Genomic DNA, 18,840 nt, shown 5'->3' on the forward strand with positions numbered 1-18,840 from the left:
TTTTTCCCCTCCTAGTTTCTAAGATTTCGTCTTGACTGATTCAAATCAAATCAGGCCATACACTTAGTTTTGGTAGATAAATCTCCCAAAATGATATTTTCTGCATACACAAGGACATAAACTCAAGAACTGTTTAAGCGATATAAGTTGCTCACCACTTGAACCAACCCTTTTGGTATTATTTTTTCCTTTAAAAAATACAATGATTTCATATCTTTTTGCCTATCATTACATATTATATATTATAATTTAATTAATTATTAAAATTAATATTAAGTATTAGATTTTTTTAGATTTAAGTGTCAAATTAAAATTCTTTTAAAGTTTAAGTAGGGATTTGATGAAAGAAGTTTATTTATTAATTTGTATAATAAGTTTATAAATATTAACAACATTAATATGTTCATTACTTTTAGGACCGGAATTTAATGCGTCTTTACTGCCTGGCTTTCGTAAAAGGTAAGACGTAAGTCAAGTCCACGTCATACATTTTAGCAAAGCGTCATCATAAAGATATCAACCATAATCACACCCTAGTCTCGTATGATCACAGCGATATCACAAAGTCAACGGTTATGATCACATGATCATCTGCTTCCCGTCAAAATATTCAAATGAAAACGACTTCACACCATAATTACCCTCCCCACCATAAATTAAAGAAAATTTAAAAAATTCAATCATCTAGGGGATAACCTACGAAACACTCTACAATCTTCATCATACATCACTTTTCTCCACGATCTTCTAAACAATCGAATCAAAATCCCGATTTTCGATCTTCGATTCGTAGAAACCTAACAGATTGGAGTTTTAAGTCTTTGAAATTTGTCAAAAGAATTTTCCATTTTTGTCCAATGGGTGATTATCGGGTACGATCGGATGAAGAGCAACCACCTCCCGCGCAAATCCCTTTGCTCAGTTCAAACATACAAAACGACGCCGTTCAATACCAGCGGGAACAAGAGATCCGGACAAGTAACAGTCTTGATGATGCGTTGGAAAAATTGGAGAGGTTTTTGACTTTCCTTGGTTTCAATCAATCTTCTTTGCAGAGTTTCTCCTTGTCTTGGGCGGCGTTCACGGTGGTAGGGGTTTTGCTTCCGGTTTTGATTCTGGAACTTTCCAAGTGCAACAACTGCGAGGTGTACCAGATTAAGGATTTCGAGGTTGATGTCGTGGCTTCTCAGGCTTGCTTGGCAGCCGTTTCTTTGTTTTGCATTTCGTTTAACCTCAGGAAGTATGGTCTGCGGAGGTTTCTGTTCGTTGATAGATACGGTGATCAAGTAGCTCGCTTTTCCGACCTCTATGTTAAACAGATTTCGGTAAAGTTTCTCTCGTTCGTGTGTTAAAAATAATTGGTTAGCAATTACTCCATGCTTGATCATGATTAAAGCATTCAATGTTTTGATTTTTTATTATAATCCAATGTTGAATTACGCGTTCATGTCGTTGGATCAATCTTATGATTAATCCTTGCTGGGAAATGATTTTCCGACTTTGTCTTTTGCTTGTTTTATAGATTTGGAAATTACCAAGAATTTTAAATAATTACATCTCTTCAATGGCACCAGGAAAAGTTTTTTTTTTTTTTGCTGAACGAATAGTTAGATCAGTCAATGAAACTAGAATTATGAATTTTATGTTATTTGGATTCGGGTGTGATTGTGAAGGGTTCTTGGAAGGTCCTGCCTATTCCTATATATATGTTCAGAAATATGTTGAACACAGGTATTTCAATCAAAATGAAGAATCTTATCAGCATAGTACGAATCTTCTAATAGTTTTGGCACCAGCAGTTTTGGTAATAATAATGAAATTAAGATGCATTTGAATATTTTCCTTTTTTTATCACTTTATGTTGATTTGGATTAAGTTACATTTGTATAGGCTTCTATGCGCCTGATGGTATGGTGGTTGATTCCATGCTTTATTTTGAAGTTGGCACGTGAGGTCATTCGAAGTTTATATGTGCACCGTGATTCATGGTGGATATCTGTTGCTATTTTGGTTGCTTTGATTTTTTCCTGGACTTGTGTTAGTACTGTCAGTATATCCACCAGCATCTTGTTTCATTTACTCTGCAACTTGCAAGTTATTCACTTTGATGATTATGCAAAGCTCTTGGAAAGGGAATCTGATGTTATGGTATTTATAGAAGAGCACATTCGACTATGTTATCATCTCTCCAAGATAAGCCATAGGTTCCGGATTTTTCTTCTTTTACAGTTCTTGGTTGTCACAGTTAGCCAATTTGTGACTCTTTCCCAGACAATGGTATATGGTGGAAAAGTTAACTTCATAAATGGTGGCGATTTTGCAGTAAGTCATGATACTTATTTCTCTATAGTTTAATCATTCAGTCCGTAAGCTTAACTAATCCTCCTGAATAAAAACAGAAGTTGCTAATTGCCTAATTTGAATGAATGTTAACTTTCCGGAATTTTTTTCAGTTCCTGGTTATTTTCTTCAGAGTTTAACCATTTAATGCTTTCGAGTTTTAATTGTTGTTGTCTGTTCTCTTTCTTGTCTTTTTCTAGATCTCCTCGATTGTTCAGGTTGTTGGGATCATTCTTTGCTTGCATGCAGCCACAAGAATTTCTCATAGAGCTCAAGGAATTGCATCATTTGCAAGTAGATGGCATGCAATGGCGACATGTACTTCAACTGATGCATCCCTGAGAGGTTCAAACAGTGCAGGAAGCATGGAAGCTCTAAATCATTCAAACTCGCTACATATGACCTTTTCTGAAAGTGATCTGGATTCCGTGGATTACTTTGCCATGCCTACAACTACACAGTTGGCTTCTTATATGTCTTCGTATCACAGAAGACAAGCTTTGGGTATGCAATTTATCTTGTTTCTATGCCTTTTCTGTTTTATCATTTCTCATATGAAGATTTAGGGCCATGCTTATGCTTATAATGAAACAACAATGTGAACCTTGCACTACCACTATAATTAGCTTAGAAAGAAACACTTAGTGGGTGCACTCTATGTAGCTTCGACTCTTTTTTTTCTTGAAGTACCTATGTCCGCCACTGTGTCTGATGTATATCTAACCATGGGTGTGGGATATGAAATTCTTACGACCTTCCAAACATATGGAAATCTTGGAAAAACTGAACATATTTGTGTCAGACCCATACCCATATCTGACACTGGTACCCTAGTCCAAGTAACATAGGATGCACTTGCTGTAATGTTTTTAACTGAACATCTGCGGTGATATGAAAGTATAACTGTAATACGGATCTCCTGGGCATCACCAAAATATTGTTTTGGTATACAATATCATGTATCTATTTCGGTTGCTCATAGAATCTAAGATTTGTTCAGTTGCAAAATATTGTTTTGGTATACAATATCATGTAGCTATTTATGTTGCTCATAGAATCTAAGATATGTTCAGTTGCAAAGTTCTAATTCCAATACAACATCCAATATTAATCTGTAGAAGATGGTTAGTTTGTATCAACTTTATGAAGTTTTATTCTTCTGATTTCCGTCTAACGGAAATGGATATTCTTACTGTATTTTTAATCCTTGTTGCTCCTACTCTTCTTTTTTCTTGAAGTACCCAAATCTGACTTCCGTATCCAATGCATAAACAGATATGGATAAATAGATCTGACGCTCCATGAATCTTTCAGTTATAGGGAAAAAGTTTAAACAAATTGAGCGTACCGGGTTGAATACATACCCGTACCATACATTCATCCGAATTTGAATATCGTATTTGACCTAGTAAGTGGATTTGTACTAGCTTTGCATCTATAGTTTATAGCATTTTGATATAGTTACTTGAAGAGGGATGGAGATATTTAGTTTGCAATCAGGTGTCCTAGTTTTGCTATGAGAACTAGATTAGTCATATTAACACCAGGCACAGTCAAACCTGTTATTTCAACCATAAAGTTTTTTGTTCTTTTGGTACATCTTATCCTCTCTCTTTTTTCTCTCTAGGTTTTGTCTTTGTCATTGGTTGACATAAATGCTTTATTCAGAGGTAAATACAGAAATATTGAGAATGAAAATTCTAGCCTGGAAGGTTGCATCTATTCAACTCTTTTAGTATAATTTAGAGCAAAATTAATTAATTCAGTTCTAAGATCAACCCCAGGGCTCAGCCCAGTAGTTTCATGTATTCATCTTTAACCGATAACATCCAGCAAAGCTAGGTTCAAATTCAAGCATTTGTAATCCATTTCTTTAGTCCCCGACCGTATGACCTCCGTTGTAAACCCACACCCCCCCCCCCCCAAAAAAAAAAAATCAACCCGTACAATCTTACATAAAGACTGAGAATTTCCTGGAGTCGTTAGATCACATAAACTTATGGTCAAGGTTAAAAAAATTAGGTCAGAGGTCAAACTAGTTAGACTTCCAATATTCCTGTCCAACCAGATGAGCTGCATGATTTGGTCAACACCCTGTTTTTATCATGTAAAAAGTAGTTTTAATGTTATATAAATAGTAAATATAATTTGTAACTAATAAATGCATGCACTTGGCTTAAAGTTTTATATCTTTAATATTATAATAAACATGTTCAAATCTTATCAAGTTAGTAATTTTTTTAGAAGATTTATCTAATCATTTTTTACCGATTAAACTGGCTCTATTCTAGTTCAAGATTTCACTGTGTTGATATACTGTATTGGATCGGACAGTGACGATTTTTGGTTCAATCGGCTCGACTGACTTTTTCATTTTAGTTAGTTAATCATTGCTTATGGGGTTTAATGTTTTGTGTCATACAGTGATGTATTTGCAAGCCAACCCAGGGGGCATTACCATATTTGGATGGACAGTTGATCGGGGATTCATCAACACGATCTTTTGCATTGAACTTTCATTGGTTACTTTCGTACTTGGACGGACAGTAGTCTTCGGTTCTACCTAACAAAATCTCCAATCAAACAAATCAGTTTCTCCAGTGATAATACACCTTCAATTCCAAGAGAGTTTTCAAATTTATAGGCGATTGATTGCTATTCTTGGTTCATAGCATTGTCGAGCCATTAGCTAGCTCACTGTTTCCCTGATGCTACGAAAATGACTCGCCGACCACTGCACACGGTAAATTGTTGGGAATGAATGGATGAAGCGGAGATAATGGAACCGACTGTGATGAGGTTCGCCGGAAGGTCTTTGGAAGTCAGGCAAATTTCTCTACTCTTAAGCTTATTAATCCATTATACTTCATTGTATGTCGAACAAGAGAGTTCTTTTTAATTATTATTAGAAAGAAAATTTTATATTTACCACATGACTGCAATTGTTCAGCAGTAATCACATCTCAGAATCCAATAGTTGTATATTTGTGTATGGAACATGGATACGAGGATAACCTTCGAACGACCCTTAAAATACACGATTTTTTAAAACAAATATATCTGTATCAAACACATTCAAATCTTTCAACAGAATCCAGAGTACATTATATATAGAGAGGGAAAATATAAGAACAGGGGATTTGAGTCAGACATGGCATTGAACATTTTGCTGCAGAGTTTTAAATATCAATTACCAACAAAGGGAAGGCAACTTGAAAGAGAATGAAAAAGGCAAATGACCGGTCCTCCTTGTGTAATCTGGCCTTTCAGAAGTTCTCATAGCGTTTTCATTCAGTTTCGATTCTGCATTTGTCGCAGCAAGTTTGTTTGCACACTTCTCTTTCGCTCGAGCTTTCATTCTCTCAGCTTTCACCTAAACATCAACATGAAAAGTATAGGTAAGATGGGCTGGACATTACTGTGACCTAGTAGTAAAGTAACTATGTCACCGGGACTTGAGAATGAGTAGCAGGTATAAATGTTATATTGCTCCGACTCTTTAATTTTCTTGAGATAACCATATTCGGCAAATATCGACATATACGACAAGAGTATAGTACAATTAAACATAAAAACATTCCTAGCAACATAGAATACAAGCATGTGTGACACGAGCAGGCTCGGACTCCGGTGCGTGTAAAATTTTCTTAAGTTTTCTTCATGTATTTGGAAGGTTCTTGGACAATCATAGTCCCATGTGAACGAAAACAAATGAATAATAATTTAATAATAAATGAATATCTAGTAAAGGTAAATCTTTTAATATTAATTTAACATCCTATCATAGATTTCAGAAAAGATAAATCAAAAACACTTTTTAAATAGGTTGGTTATAGTTATTCAAAATGCCCTAATAACATAATCTTTCTTAGTTGATCGTTAATCAAAGAGATGCTCGAATAACTAATTCTCTAGTTAATTAGATAATCTCATAAAAACATTGCTAGGATTTAATCTATTCGATAGTTTTATGAATTAAAGAGACTCAATCCTTAGTTAACCAATTCACACCAATGTGGATGATTCAAACTATATCTTATATCTGCATAACATGTTCCTGAGTTATTTTATTATTTGTATTAAAACATGTCCACAATTACGAATGAGGATATTTCAATTAGCAATATAAAGATTTAATAAATTTTAGATTGTTCAGTTTATATATTTTTCTCTTTTTGAAGAGCCATTTTTAATTTTATTAATTACTCACCCGCTTTAAATCCAATTTCAAATAAATTTAAACCACGCACTCTTAAAAAAATTAGAAATACATATATATCTTCAATTCCTATTATTAACAGAAAATTTATTCTTTTAAAATTATTCGTTTTCATTAAATTTGAACCTTTGGTTGATTTATTTGTAGTTATTTTCTTCCTATAATTTGTTTAATTCCTTTATATTCTCATCCACAATTTTTTTCTTCCAATAGTTTTTTACTCCCTTCAATTTGATTTGTTAAATAACATTATAAATCTTACTTGTACATGTGAAAAAAGATATGAATAAATATATATGTATATCTTATATGACAGGAGAAAATCGTTTAAATTTAATCAACATGAATCATGATATTATAAAAGTTACAGTTAAATTTAAAGAGAGGCTCGAACAAATTGACTTAATTCGACTCGACTTGAATTTTATAAACTCGAGTCGACTCGAAAAAAATTCAAATAAAATTTGAATAATAAAATAAGACATGTCAACTTAATTAACTCAAAATTTTTTAAATCGACTCTACTCAATCAAATACACATTCATAAACCTTATGTCTTTAATTTTTTTAAATGAGAAAATGGATAGTGTGAATGGGACATGTCATTGAAAATTATTTTAAACTTAAGACTCAATCAAACACATGTGCACCTACAAATAAAAAAAACATATATATATATATATATATATATATATATATATATATATATATATATATATATATATATTAAATTGAATCATTATAGTAAAATATGTTAAATATATAGTAAATTCAAACATGATTCTAATAAACGATTTGTCTCTAAATCGACTCATGATAAAAAATTATATAAATATACAATAAGTGAAAACAACATAATATATAAAAATTACATGTTTGATACAAAATTCTCTAATATATCATATAATTTTTTTCATCAACTTCACACGTGAAATATTTCACCGTTAACCATTTTGTCCAATTCCGTCACGGAATCTGACTTGACAACAGCGGACTACTCATAACCTAACACGTTTAATTTAAAAAATCATTTACTTAAGGTATAACAACGAGATTAGCCCTCAAAGGTTCACTTTTACTTGGGCATAATAGAAAGATTAATTCTCAAAAGTTCACTATTGTTCAATTTCGCCTTCAATCTTTTTACAGTGTCAAGCTCATTGATTCAAAAATTTAAAAACAGTTCCTTTGAATTCTTTATATTCTTAAGGCATAATATCAAAATTAGTCCTCAGTAGTTCATTGATTTTTCAATTGTACCCTTATCTTTTTAGAATTTCAACCTCAATATTTCAAAAAAAATTCAAATAAATCATTTCTAATATAATTGGGATTGTAAATGATACGACATAGATCGTGAGCTACTTGAGTTCGATTCAGTTAAAGCTTGGTCAACACTTGAATCGAATGGACTTAACACGACTCGAGTTCTTAATGAGCCGAAGCAAGATACTTAACACTCGACTCAAAAAACTGGAGAGCAATTAAAAATAATAATATATTAAATTTTTAATATTTAAAAATCATACTATTGATAATATTAACATTTATATGTTGTTGTTTTTTTAAAATACAATAGAAGACTTTTATGTACTTAAGGTTCAGGCTTGAACTCGAGTTGGAGCTTCAATCGAGCTAAGTGAGAATGTTTCAAGTTCAAGTTTTTTTATCTCGGGTCGAGCTTCAATTTTTATTTTCGAGTTTGAGTCGAGCATGACAATTTTAAGTTTGCAAGTTTTCGAGTCAAATTGAGCTCAACTTTAAACTTTTCGAGTCAAGTCAAGCTCAACAATACTCGACTCGACTCGTTTACAACCCTAGGTATAATAGAGAAATTAGTCATCTATTTTGTAAATTTTTTGGGGTAAATATGTAATTTTTAGAAGTATATGGTCATTCTTTAAGTTTCTAAACTTTGGGGGTCAATGTTGAAACCCTAGAAAATTCAAGGATTTAACTCCCTGATTTTCAATTTTGTGGGGTAATTTTATATTTTTATAGTTTATATGTTTAGAATTCATTAGTTGATTGCATTAGTCCCAAATTATTTTACATTGTAGATTTTTAAGTCAAACTAGAATATTAAAATAAGGTGTTCCAAAATAATTTCATTAATGGATGATGGAAAAATTAATTAATAATGTTAAAGATCGAACTATGTTTTTTTATAATTAAACTATTAAAATAAAAATTTATTGATTATTAGATTACTTATAATATATTTTATCCAAATAATTATACATGGAATGAAAATTTGAACACTGAAACAAATATTTTAATAATGAAAAATTACAAAACACCATAAAAAGAGATTAAATGGGAAGCACTGTTGAAGTATCTACTAATGTATTAAATGTTTGTATTTATGTAATTAATCTTGGTTGAAAAAAGGAATTAGACAAAAATAAAAAATAAATTTTAAACGATATATTTAAAGGTGATTTATATATACACTTTATTTTATTTTTTTAATTGTGTACTTAAAAGATATTATCAATATGTTTATTAAAAAATTAGTTTTGAGCTTATATTAGGCTGTTCAAAATAATTATTTATTTTAAAAATAAATTTAAAATGTGAAGTTTACATATATTTGTATTTATGAATGCATATAAAAACTTAAAAACAACCATAATCTTGAATTACTTTTTATAATTAACAATAATTTAATACATAATTGAACTTAAAATTTATAAAAGAAAATAAAAATATACACATAAATAAAAAAAATTAGTAAAATCTATTTTGATATAAGAAGGAATGGTACAATGCTCTCCTTGAAATCATAATCATCAAACATGTTTTACTAAATATAAACATTGTTTATAAAACTAATGAACTTACTCTCAGCGAAGTCGTTGTAGTATAGTGGTAAGTATTCCCGCCTGTCACGCGGGTGACCCGGGTTCGATCCCCGGCAACGGCGCTAAGTGTTATTTTTCGCTCCTTTTCTATCTAAAAAAAACTAAAAATTGTAAAATAAAAATTGCTCTCAACAAAGTTGTTGTAGTATATTTGTAAGTATTCTCGCCTGTCACGCGAGTGAACCGTATTCGATCCCCGGCAACAGCGTAAGGTAATTTTACCTGACACCTGATTTAACCGGATACAAATTATATATAATTATTTTAAATATTTATAGTTTGCCATCCACAGAATATTTTACCTCTTTATCATTGGAATTGGTTTCCATTGTGATTAACAGCAGAAGCAAGACCCATTCCTGTAACAATAATAAAATTAACAACAGTCCACACACACTTCGTGAGCTTCGCCCACTCTCTTAGTTTAACACTCTCCGGACTTCCCAAAGCTAGAGCCAAACAACATTTCAAAACGCAATATTAAACCTGAATTCTTTTTCTCCTCACTTTCAGCTTTGTTTAAAGCCTTCATTTTCTGGCTACTCTCTTTGCTTCTCGTTCTTATTCTCTCCTCGCTGTTCGCGTATTCCACCGAGCTCCGATCCCGATGGCTGCTGTTTCCGGATCCAATGTTGTTTCTCTGAAATCCGCCTCGAGGTTTGCTGATTCCAGTGACCGTAAGTTTGTTCAGGTTAGGCAATGGTCTCCGATTTCTGGTGGCTTCGGATCGGTTCAGACTCGACCGAGCATCGGACTCCAATGCAAATCGAGACGGTCGTTTGCTTCATCCGGTATTTGTTATGTATTGCTTTTGATCACTTTTTTTCTTCATGTTTATGTAGTATTTTATGCTAATTTCGCAGAAAGCTCAGCATGTTTGCTATTTAATTAAGGATTATGAATTCTTGTCAAATTTATTGTTGGAGGCTTGTGAAGTTTTTTTGTTTGGTTAATTCAACTGTTAATAAGCTATACATGTTAATAATATGAGAGATTATTGATGATTTACGATAGAGATATTTCTAGTTAATTTGGTTCAAAGATGCTGAGTTGCAGTCGAATAATTGGAGCTTGTGGAATTTTGTCGTTTAACTAGTCTAACTGATAATAAGATACATTTCTTAGTAAGCTGAGTCATCATTGATGATGTACGAGAGATATATTATCTAGTTAATTTGTCTTTTGATATATTTTTTTCTTTTCCAGGTGTAAAAGCTCAGGTTGCCACTTTTGAACAAGCTAGCTCTGAAGCGGCTCAAAAAGTGGAAGCTCCCGTAGCCATAGTTCCTGAAGCTTCTAGAGGCATCGATAAAGCAGTTGCATTGACTCTAGGTAAAGCAGGTTGCAAGGTTAGCGAGTTTTCCTTTTCAGGATCCTACCGTCATTTTTACCTTAATTTGATGTAAAGCATACGGAGAATGAAACTTGTGGCAGCTGAAGTCTTGACCAAAACTACAAATCGGAAGATAACTTCAACGTATGAAGTTTAAAATTTATAAATAGTATTAATTATAATAAAACTTTGATTGGCATTAGGTTTGCATGTAGTTCTATCTCTTGAATATGAATATGGTTATCATCCCATCAATTTTTAAGAGTAAATTGCTCATGATTACCATAACAATTGCATCTCCAGTGTTCTTCAAGTACGTTAAGGACAACTGTTAAACGGCTGAAGAAATATTTTCTATGTTGTATGCACTACTATTTGCTTCGAGTATGATGATTGTTGATGCCTTTGTGCTATTACAGGTCCTAGTGAATTATGCCAGATCATCGAAGGAGGCTGAGGAAGTTTTGAAAGAGGTAAACAATATGCCCTGGAAGAAATGTATATCAAAACTTGAGTGGGAATTTTATTATTTTTTCTCAGCTCGCGGAATTTTGTCAACTGATGCATAAGAATTCATATGAGTAATCTGGTGTTATGTTTGCTTGAATAGGATCTTTTTAGTTTTACTTGAAGATGAGAGTTTGTAGGGTGCATGAAATCTAATTCTAGGATTCGTTATATGCTCATTTTTTTCATCTGGCTGTATCATCTAAAGGGAAAAATAATTGCAAATATGATCCTTTTTCCAGATATAATAATTGTTGGATGCTTTTGTACCTTTTATTATCTTTAGTCTTTACTTAAGTCTTGCTTTAAAATCTTTTAGTAAAGTATTTGTAATGATATTTACAGCTATTAGACCATACTGCATGGATGAAATGATTAATATTAATAGCTTGTTGGACATTTTTGTAGATCGAGTCATATGGTGGTCAGGCTGTTACTTTTGGTGGAGATGAGAGGCGTTGTTCAACAAGTTTCATGATGGAAGGTCTTACAGGGATTCTCTGACTGGTGCTAGAAGTTCGCTGGCAGATCGTCAAGGTAAGAATATGGGGGGAGTTGGGGAATCTAACGAGTAGTTTGAACGTCTTAATAGAGATTGGATCAAGAAGTCATTAACAGGTATCCTCAAAGATGCGTATGACATGGAGTTCATTCAGGAAGCTATTGTTAATGAAGGTTTTCATGCGAAAGTGGCCAGATGGGGTTATTCAAAGAATGCTTGTATTATTACGTTTTCGTCATTAGAAGAAAGAAATATTTGGAGGAAAGAATTGAAGATCTAAAAGTGTGGTTTGACTGGCCAGTTCCAATTTCGGTTGACGGGGATGTTCCGTTAGCTTTTTGTTCGGTTTCATTGATGGGAGTTCCGCTGAATGTTTGGAGTGAAGTGTTTTTTAGAAGTTTGGCTGAAAGATGGGGATCGGTGATAGAGATAAAGGAGGAGACGCTTCAGAAGAAGGATTTTCGGGTAGCTCAGTTTCTCCACCATCGGTGACAATTAATACGAATGGAAGGTCTTATGCGATCAAGATCAAAGTTGAGACGGTGGAGAATTATTTTCCCGAATCAAACATGAGAGAAATAGAGGAGGAATCGGAAGAAGGCTCATCGGATTCTTTTCAAACATTCATCACATTTAAAGAATCTGTTAAAAACACAAAAACCAGAAAGTTAAGAGAAACCACCGTATGTTACTCAGACTCGGGGTATGAGTATCATATACAGGTATGTATCTGACAGAGTATCTTCAATTTATGTCTTAAGTTTTTCTAAGGATCATATCCCCATACTCAGTATCAAAAAATGTGTCAGCTATAGGTGTCAGATACAGTACTTTAAAAAAAATGAAGAGTCAGATCAACATAAGAATTGTCATGCCATGTCTGCATGAGTCCAGAAATTACAAATGTAAGATAGTTATCTGATATAGAAGACTATCCTACACACCATTGATGTCTCTGTTGGTGCGGAGGAAAGATCTGTTGCCTGAATCTCCTCATCTGAAGCTTGCTTCTTTGCAGGTGGCAGATCCGTATCGGCAGCAATGGATAAAAGAATATAATCTACTAGCTCAGATGCAATCAAACAATGGCAATTAGGGTTGTGACCCTTGATTCCTACAACCTGCATAGAAGAAATATCTTCAAGCTGATCTGGGATTTTTTCAATAAACCAAACAAGACCAACAATGTTTTATAACGTTTGTTACCTGGCCTGGAAAAAAAAAGAAAAGTGGCACAGTTTATTTAACTCTAGTCGAACAAGTTGTCCTCCAGAATGCTCAACACTGTCAAAACGATAGGAGATACCCAAAAAGGAAAGTTAGAACGGCATATACAAATACTATTTTCCTAATGTGAATAGTGTCGAGCATAGTGAGGACTTTAATTTACTAGGTAAGGCTCTTAAATAATAAACCAAGGCATGACGGAAATCCAGATTAGGCTGAATAAAAGTATTATATCAACCAAATTGGTTTCACTGTATGTTAAGATAGCTCTTATTCAGTATTTAATTACAATGGCACGCATGTTAAAGTGTCTGATTGTTCATTTGTTATGCAGATGACTCGTCAATAATAAAATCCTCTGTTATCTTTGACTATGCTTAGACCAGTTAACACATAAAGAAAGCCTATTTGGTTCCCTCTTAATTGGTTGAAGTACACAAATACAATAAACAGAAGGCCCATGACATTTTACCTGCTTTGCAACAAAATGGATTTATCATTTAGATGACCCTCGCGATCACAGCAGATCATCCCAACAGAAAATATGCTCCTCTGAAGAAATAAATTCTTTTAGATGCATGCACAATTAAATATTCTGAGAGATGAGGACTGGTGAAACAACAAAATACCTGTGAAGCAAGTGATGAATCCATTGGAACTTCGTAGGGACTAGACGCAAAAAAAGCAGCTGCATTGAACTGTACCAATGATAAGCCATCTTAGTAACATACATTGGTGACAAAAGAAACAAATGATTTATGTTATAATAACTATCAGGTACCCTGTCTTCAATCCTGTCATACAAGAACCTGCAACCTCTTTTTGGCCCTGATCTGCGGACCACCAATGAACAGCTTTGCTGAGGTTGAATTCTTTTGATAATGCCATCTTCAAGATTCTATTGATCTTCAATGTCATTGGCAACCTCTATAGCAGGAAGATTATCAATGTTGAATTTGACCACAAATTTGTTGTATCATGTCCCAAATGGTGCCACTAGTTTTGATTTTCTCTCAGAAGAAAAAATGTTCCCATTCATTTTATGCGCTGAGTCATATATGTCCAAATGAAGTTTCTCAGATTTCTCTGTTGGAGTTCCAAGAATAACATTGTTTGTATTTTCATCTTCAGCATCTAAAACCCTGGTCAAATCACATCCCATGATTTATATACTAAAATCAGAATTATGCAATGTATTCCAAAACACAGCACTTGAAGCCTGGCAATGCTTCAAGAGGAAATTCAACCACAATTACCAAATTAAAAAAAATGAGAACATCCACAAATTCCATATGGATTGTAGTGAGGGATTCAACCACAATTAGAGATTCATTTGTTTCCACCGATCGCCCACTCTGCACCAAACCTGAACTTAATTTAAGTTCTAGTGCCCTAACCTGACCCCAAAATGAACAAACCCCCAACCATAGCTACCCTGTAACTTAAGCTCCATTCTAAAAAACTACCAACTAAGCCGAATACAAACCATTAAAAAATATATAAAAAAAAACCTACAATAAAGTTTAGCAAACTTAAGAAACCATAATTAAAATATATAAAAATAGTTCTAAAATTAAGCGAGAGAGGTATCTTAGTAAATATCCCAAGTAGGGGATTTTGTCTAAAACCATTCCAACCTGAACCCAAAAATTTTAATAGAAAACCCACACGACCTGGCCTAACTAGAATCCGATTATCAGAAAACCATTGCTCTAGGGTCAAGGCAGAACACAATAGATTTGGATTATTTTAACAACTCTGCCATATGATTTCTGCTGGGATTCAACAACAAGTGTACAGAAGTTCCGTATAAATGTAAAATAATCAAGTGATACATAGTAAACGTAACAATATATCATGAAAAAGTGCTCACACGTCAACGTCTTTAAAAGAGTACATATGCAAACCAGCATCCTTTTGAACACCCGCCCCTACTTGTTCGTTCTGCAGGTGTACTAAAAACCCATCCATTTCGGCATTCCTTACAAGAGGTTCAACAAGTTGCCTGCACCAAAAGTGGGTTTTTAGTCGGAGTATTAACACTTCTACAAGCCTAATAAATATTCAAAATTTAAGCAAAAACAAAGAAAGCGAACTCATATAACAAATTGTTCCATAAATTAAAATACTAACAAAACAAAAGAGAATTAGCTAGATCGGTAGAATTACCGATTGAGATAATAAGCCTCCCAGCTTGAAAAGACATCGGAAGGCTGTAGACTGTAATCTCGACAAAAAAAAAACACGGCCTAACCAAAATAAAAAAAAGAACTCGTATATTTGTTTACCGTTAATTATTAAGAAAAAGAGTGAGAGAAACGATAAAATTGAAATTTTAAAAAAGAAAACTCACATTTTTTTAATATCTCTTCTTCTTCGTCAAGAGTAAACCCACTCTTCAAGAACTCTTCTTTGATCTCCTCTTCCATGGCTGGCTCCGTCTTTCTTTCTGATTCTCTCGGTTCATTTTTGTCAATCTAATCTATGGTTTCATTTTGCTGATGCGAAAATGGCGGGAAAATCTTCGCTTTGGATGAGTAAATGGGAAAAATGGAGCTTCTGAACTTTCGCGGGGATTTTGTTGTTCCAATTTATTGTTAGCCCCCACGTTTTTCATTTATTCGCGATTATACCCCTACTCTTACTTTGATCTTAGACCTATCTAGACTCGGGGTTGGATAATTAAATTTTTACCTTTAGTTCATTATTAATTCAAGTTAAATATATTTAAAAGGGTGAATTTTATTATTATTATTATTATTAAATCAAATTGAGTCGGATATTTTTCATTTTAAATTTAAATCTGAATTTAAACTTGACTCTATCTTATCTTAAAAAAGTTAATTAACTCAAATTCAATTTTTTAATACAAAATGAAATTTATCTCTATAAGTTGAGTCGGGACGAAATCTATCATATTTGGATTAAGTGCACATTCCTAGGTAGAGTCAAAAGACTAAGGTGGTGTTTGTTTTTGTAGAGGTAAAGAGTCTGCAGTCTGCGGACCACATCTGCAAGCATCTGTATCAGAAGAGGTGGACCAAAAGTCTGCAAGAAGAAGACTGTTTATTTTTTAACGTTTGCATACTGCTAAAATAAATTGAAATATAAATAAACAGATTTTTTAAACTTAAAAGAGTTTTGCAATAGTGAGATTTAAATAATTTTAATTTTACAATACTGAAATTTAAATAATTCATACAACTACAATAATAATTTTTTTTTAGAAAAACAAACATCACCTTATTAATTCTATTATAAGTCTCACATAATCACATGTATTATTAGTTTTATAAGTTTTATAGAATAAAATTTATAAATGATCATTAAATTATATAATTTTTTTAAATATGCAATTATGTAATACTTTTAATTTTTTTTAAATATATATTCATAATTTATTTTTATAATTATATGATATTTTTAGAAATTTTTTTTTAATTTATCAAATTATTTTGTGATTATATTTTAAAATTTTAAAAACATAATTTATAATTTTTATATTTTATATTTTAAAATCTTAATTATCCAACAATGAAATCATTTTTTATTAAGCAATGTGGTTTAAATACTTACATTTTGTATAAAAATTTAAATATAATTTAAAAATAATAAATCCAAAAAAAATATTATATTTAAACTTAAATCAAAATAATTAAAATAAATATAAAATTTTAATAATATATAAAATAATTTATATGATATAAAATTAAATATCTATAATATAATATTAAAAATTTAATATTTAATTTATTTAAAAAATTAATATCTATAATATAATATTAAAAAATTAATATTTAATTTATTTAAAAAATATTAAAATTAAAATCAAATATAATATAAAATTAAATATAAAACCTCTTTGAAGAGGTTAGAAGACGTCTGCAGACAAAAGATCACGTCTGCGTCGCGCAGACCACGCGCAGACGTTAGAAGAGCTTATGTCTTCTAAAAAACAAATGGTCTGCGAAGCCCAATGTCTGCACGTGGTCTACGCGGCGCAGACATAAGAGCTTTGCAGACCTTACACAGTAAAAATAAACACCACCTAGGAGTAAGTTGGAAAATGTTAGGAGGTTACGAGGTTGATATAAACAAAAATAAAGGTTAGGGACTAAATTAAAAAAAATACAAAATTCAGGGACTAAACACTCCTCATCCCAAAATCAAAGTACCACCTCGGCTAGAATGGTCGACCAGCGAGCTGGCTTTATATTTCATCCAAGTAAAAAATGTTGATGGTGGGTCGATTTGATTTGAAAAAATTGAATATTTTTTTACTCAATTTGATGTTAAAATATTCGATAATTTGACGCGACACGTAATGTATAAACTCAATTTGACTTATAATTACATAAACTCAATTCGTTTCGAATTTTTTTTGAATTCAAGTTGAATTGTAAAATGATACTCGAATAATTCAATTTTTTAATAATTAGCGAATTGTTTTTCAAGTATGAGTCAAGTCACTCAACTATTACTATGCATAATATATGTATATCACATATGAAAAAAGTATATAAAAAAACATTTTATGCAAATTGTATATGGCTTATAAAAAATTGTTTAAATTAAAATCAAACATTATCATAATATTATAATTGTTTACAATTAAATTTAAACAGAAAAATATGAGTTGTAAAATAAGACTCGTTATCTTAAATAACTTTAGAGTAAACTACGCGTTTAGTACTAAACTATCAATTTTGATTCATTTTAGTACCTAAATTTTCATTTTTTTTCAAAATCATACCTAACGTTTAGTGTTTGTTTCATTTTAGTATCCAACCATTAAAAACCTAACAGACGGGCTGACATGGCATAATTATGGTGGATGGACGACCAATTCGAACAGTGGACCACGAGATAATGACGAGTCAACCAACATAGTCAAGTTTCAGGCCCATTGGACAGTGGACCACGAAGATCGAAGGATTAAGAAATCGAAATGTCTATTGTCGATTTGGGAAGATTGAGGTGTTTCTCGATGAAACGAATGTCGGAATCGCGTTTAGAGGGTAAAAAAGTGCAGGCTGGAAAGTTTTGGTTTCATTGGATGACAAATGCAACGACCGACGACTGTAGATGCAATGGTTTGCAAGCCCGTCCATTAAGTTTTTTAACGACAAAGTACTAAAATGAAACAAAAACTAAATGTTAGTTAATTCACGCAGTGGCTATCACCAACAAAAAACTATGCGATCGTACCTCATCCCTTTTTATTCCTTCACTAAAGATTAAGGTTGTCTGTCGATTATACGTGTTGAAAAATAATAGAGTTGAAATATAAAAGTTAACGACCGATCTATCTATCGAACCAAAATTCATCCTTTGAGATAAGAGTATACAAAAATTAAAGAATTGATAATAAGAAAGAATTTACAAATAATTATAATTGAAAAATTAAATTAAATAAAATATAAAATTAATAAATTAATTAAAAAGTTGTTTTTAAAGAAAAATCAAAATTTTACAAATATTTTACAATGACTAAGGAGTATATAATTCAGTTTCAATAAAAAAATAAAAAAATTTAAATCAAAAGAGAAATTGAAAAAACAAATAAATTCAGAAACAAAAGAACAATGTAAACAAAGAAAGATAATTAAAAAGAGAAATCATCCTAAAACATTAGTATGACAAAATTCAATGTAGTTTGTAGAAATTGATCGATTGTAGATGACGCATGGTGGTCGGGATGAGAAAAGGAAAAATAACATGACCAATACGTGGTTTCCAGACAATAATTTATGTCAGCAAAATATAGGTTAATGTCATTTTAATGTTATTGATTTTATGCTCCAGTGTGTAATATAAAAATTATTCAAAATTTAATGATTAATTTGGG

General features: G+C 31.9%; 2 protein-coding genes, 1 non-coding gene and 1 pseudogene across 3 annotated transcripts; 3 read left to right on the forward strand and 1 right to left on the reverse strand.

The window, feature by feature from the left end:
* Positions 1–675: 675 nt before the first annotated feature.
* On the forward strand, positions 676–5,294 carry LOC120113429. The gene is made up of 4 exons (XM_039134606.1): positions 676–1,325; positions 1,891–2,322; positions 2,541–2,844; positions 4,765–5,294. The coding sequence occupies exons 1-4, from the start codon at positions 858–860 to the stop codon at positions 4,905–4,907; spliced, it is 1,347 nt and encodes a 448-aa protein (XP_038990537.1). The 5' UTR covers positions 676–857; the 3' UTR covers positions 4,908–5,294.
* Positions 5,295–9,413: 4,119 nt separating this feature from the next.
* Positions 9,414–9,485, forward strand: TRNAD-GUC. The gene has a single exon. It is a non-coding gene; the product is annotated as a tRNA-Asp (tRNA).
* Positions 9,486–9,833: 348 nt separating this feature from the next.
* LOC120219209 (3-oxoacyl-[acyl-carrier-protein] reductase 1, chloroplastic-like) lies at positions 9,834–11,782 on the forward strand. Its single transcript, XM_039216061.1, has 4 exons — positions 9,834–10,214; positions 10,630–10,772; positions 11,176–11,229; positions 11,672–11,782. Exons 1-4 carry the CDS (start codon positions 10,031–10,033, stop codon positions 11,765–11,767), a joined length of 477 nt encoding a protein of 158 aa, XP_039071992.1. The 5' UTR covers positions 9,834–10,030; the 3' UTR covers positions 11,768–11,782.
* Positions 11,783–12,398: 616 nt separating this feature from the next.
* LOC120219213 lies at positions 12,399–15,548 on the reverse strand (annotated as a pseudogene).
* Positions 15,549–18,840: the final 3,292 nt, after the last annotated feature.

This window comes from Hibiscus syriacus, unplaced genomic scaffold (genome assembly GCF_006381635.1).
Source record: "Hibiscus syriacus cultivar Baekdansim isolate YM2019G1 unplaced genomic scaffold, ASM638163v2 tig00110206_pilon, whole genome shotgun sequence".
In the NCBI taxonomy this organism is placed as follows: Eukaryota; Viridiplantae; Streptophyta; class Magnoliopsida; order Malvales; family Malvaceae; genus Hibiscus; species Hibiscus syriacus.

Excerpts from the sequence above, each read along its gene's own strand:
- LOC120113429 (XM_039134606.1), top strand. The coding sequence starts at position 858 with ATGGGTGATTATCGGGTACGATCGGATGAAGAGCAACCACCTCCCGCG. Across the intron at positions 1,326-1,890 it reads TCTATGTTAAACAGATTTCG|GCTTCTATGCGCCTGATGGT; the intron begins GTAAAGTTTCTC and ends ACATTTGTATAG. Across the intron at positions 2,323-2,540 it reads TAAATGGTGGCGATTTTGCA|ATCTCCTCGATTGTTCAGGT; the intron begins GTAAGTCATGAT and ends GTCTTTTTCTAG.
- LOC120219209 (XM_039216061.1), top strand. The coding sequence starts at position 10,031 with ATGGCTGCTGTTTCCGGATCCAATGTTGTTTCTCTGAAATCCGCCTCG. Across the intron at positions 10,773-11,175 it reads TAGGTAAAGCAGGTTGCAAG|GTCCTAGTGAATTATGCCAG; the intron begins GTTAGCGAGTTT and ends GTGCTATTACAG. Across the intron at positions 11,230-11,671 it reads CTGAGGAAGTTTTGAAAGAG|ATCGAGTCATATGGTGGTCA; the intron begins GTAAACAATATG and ends ACATTTTTGTAG.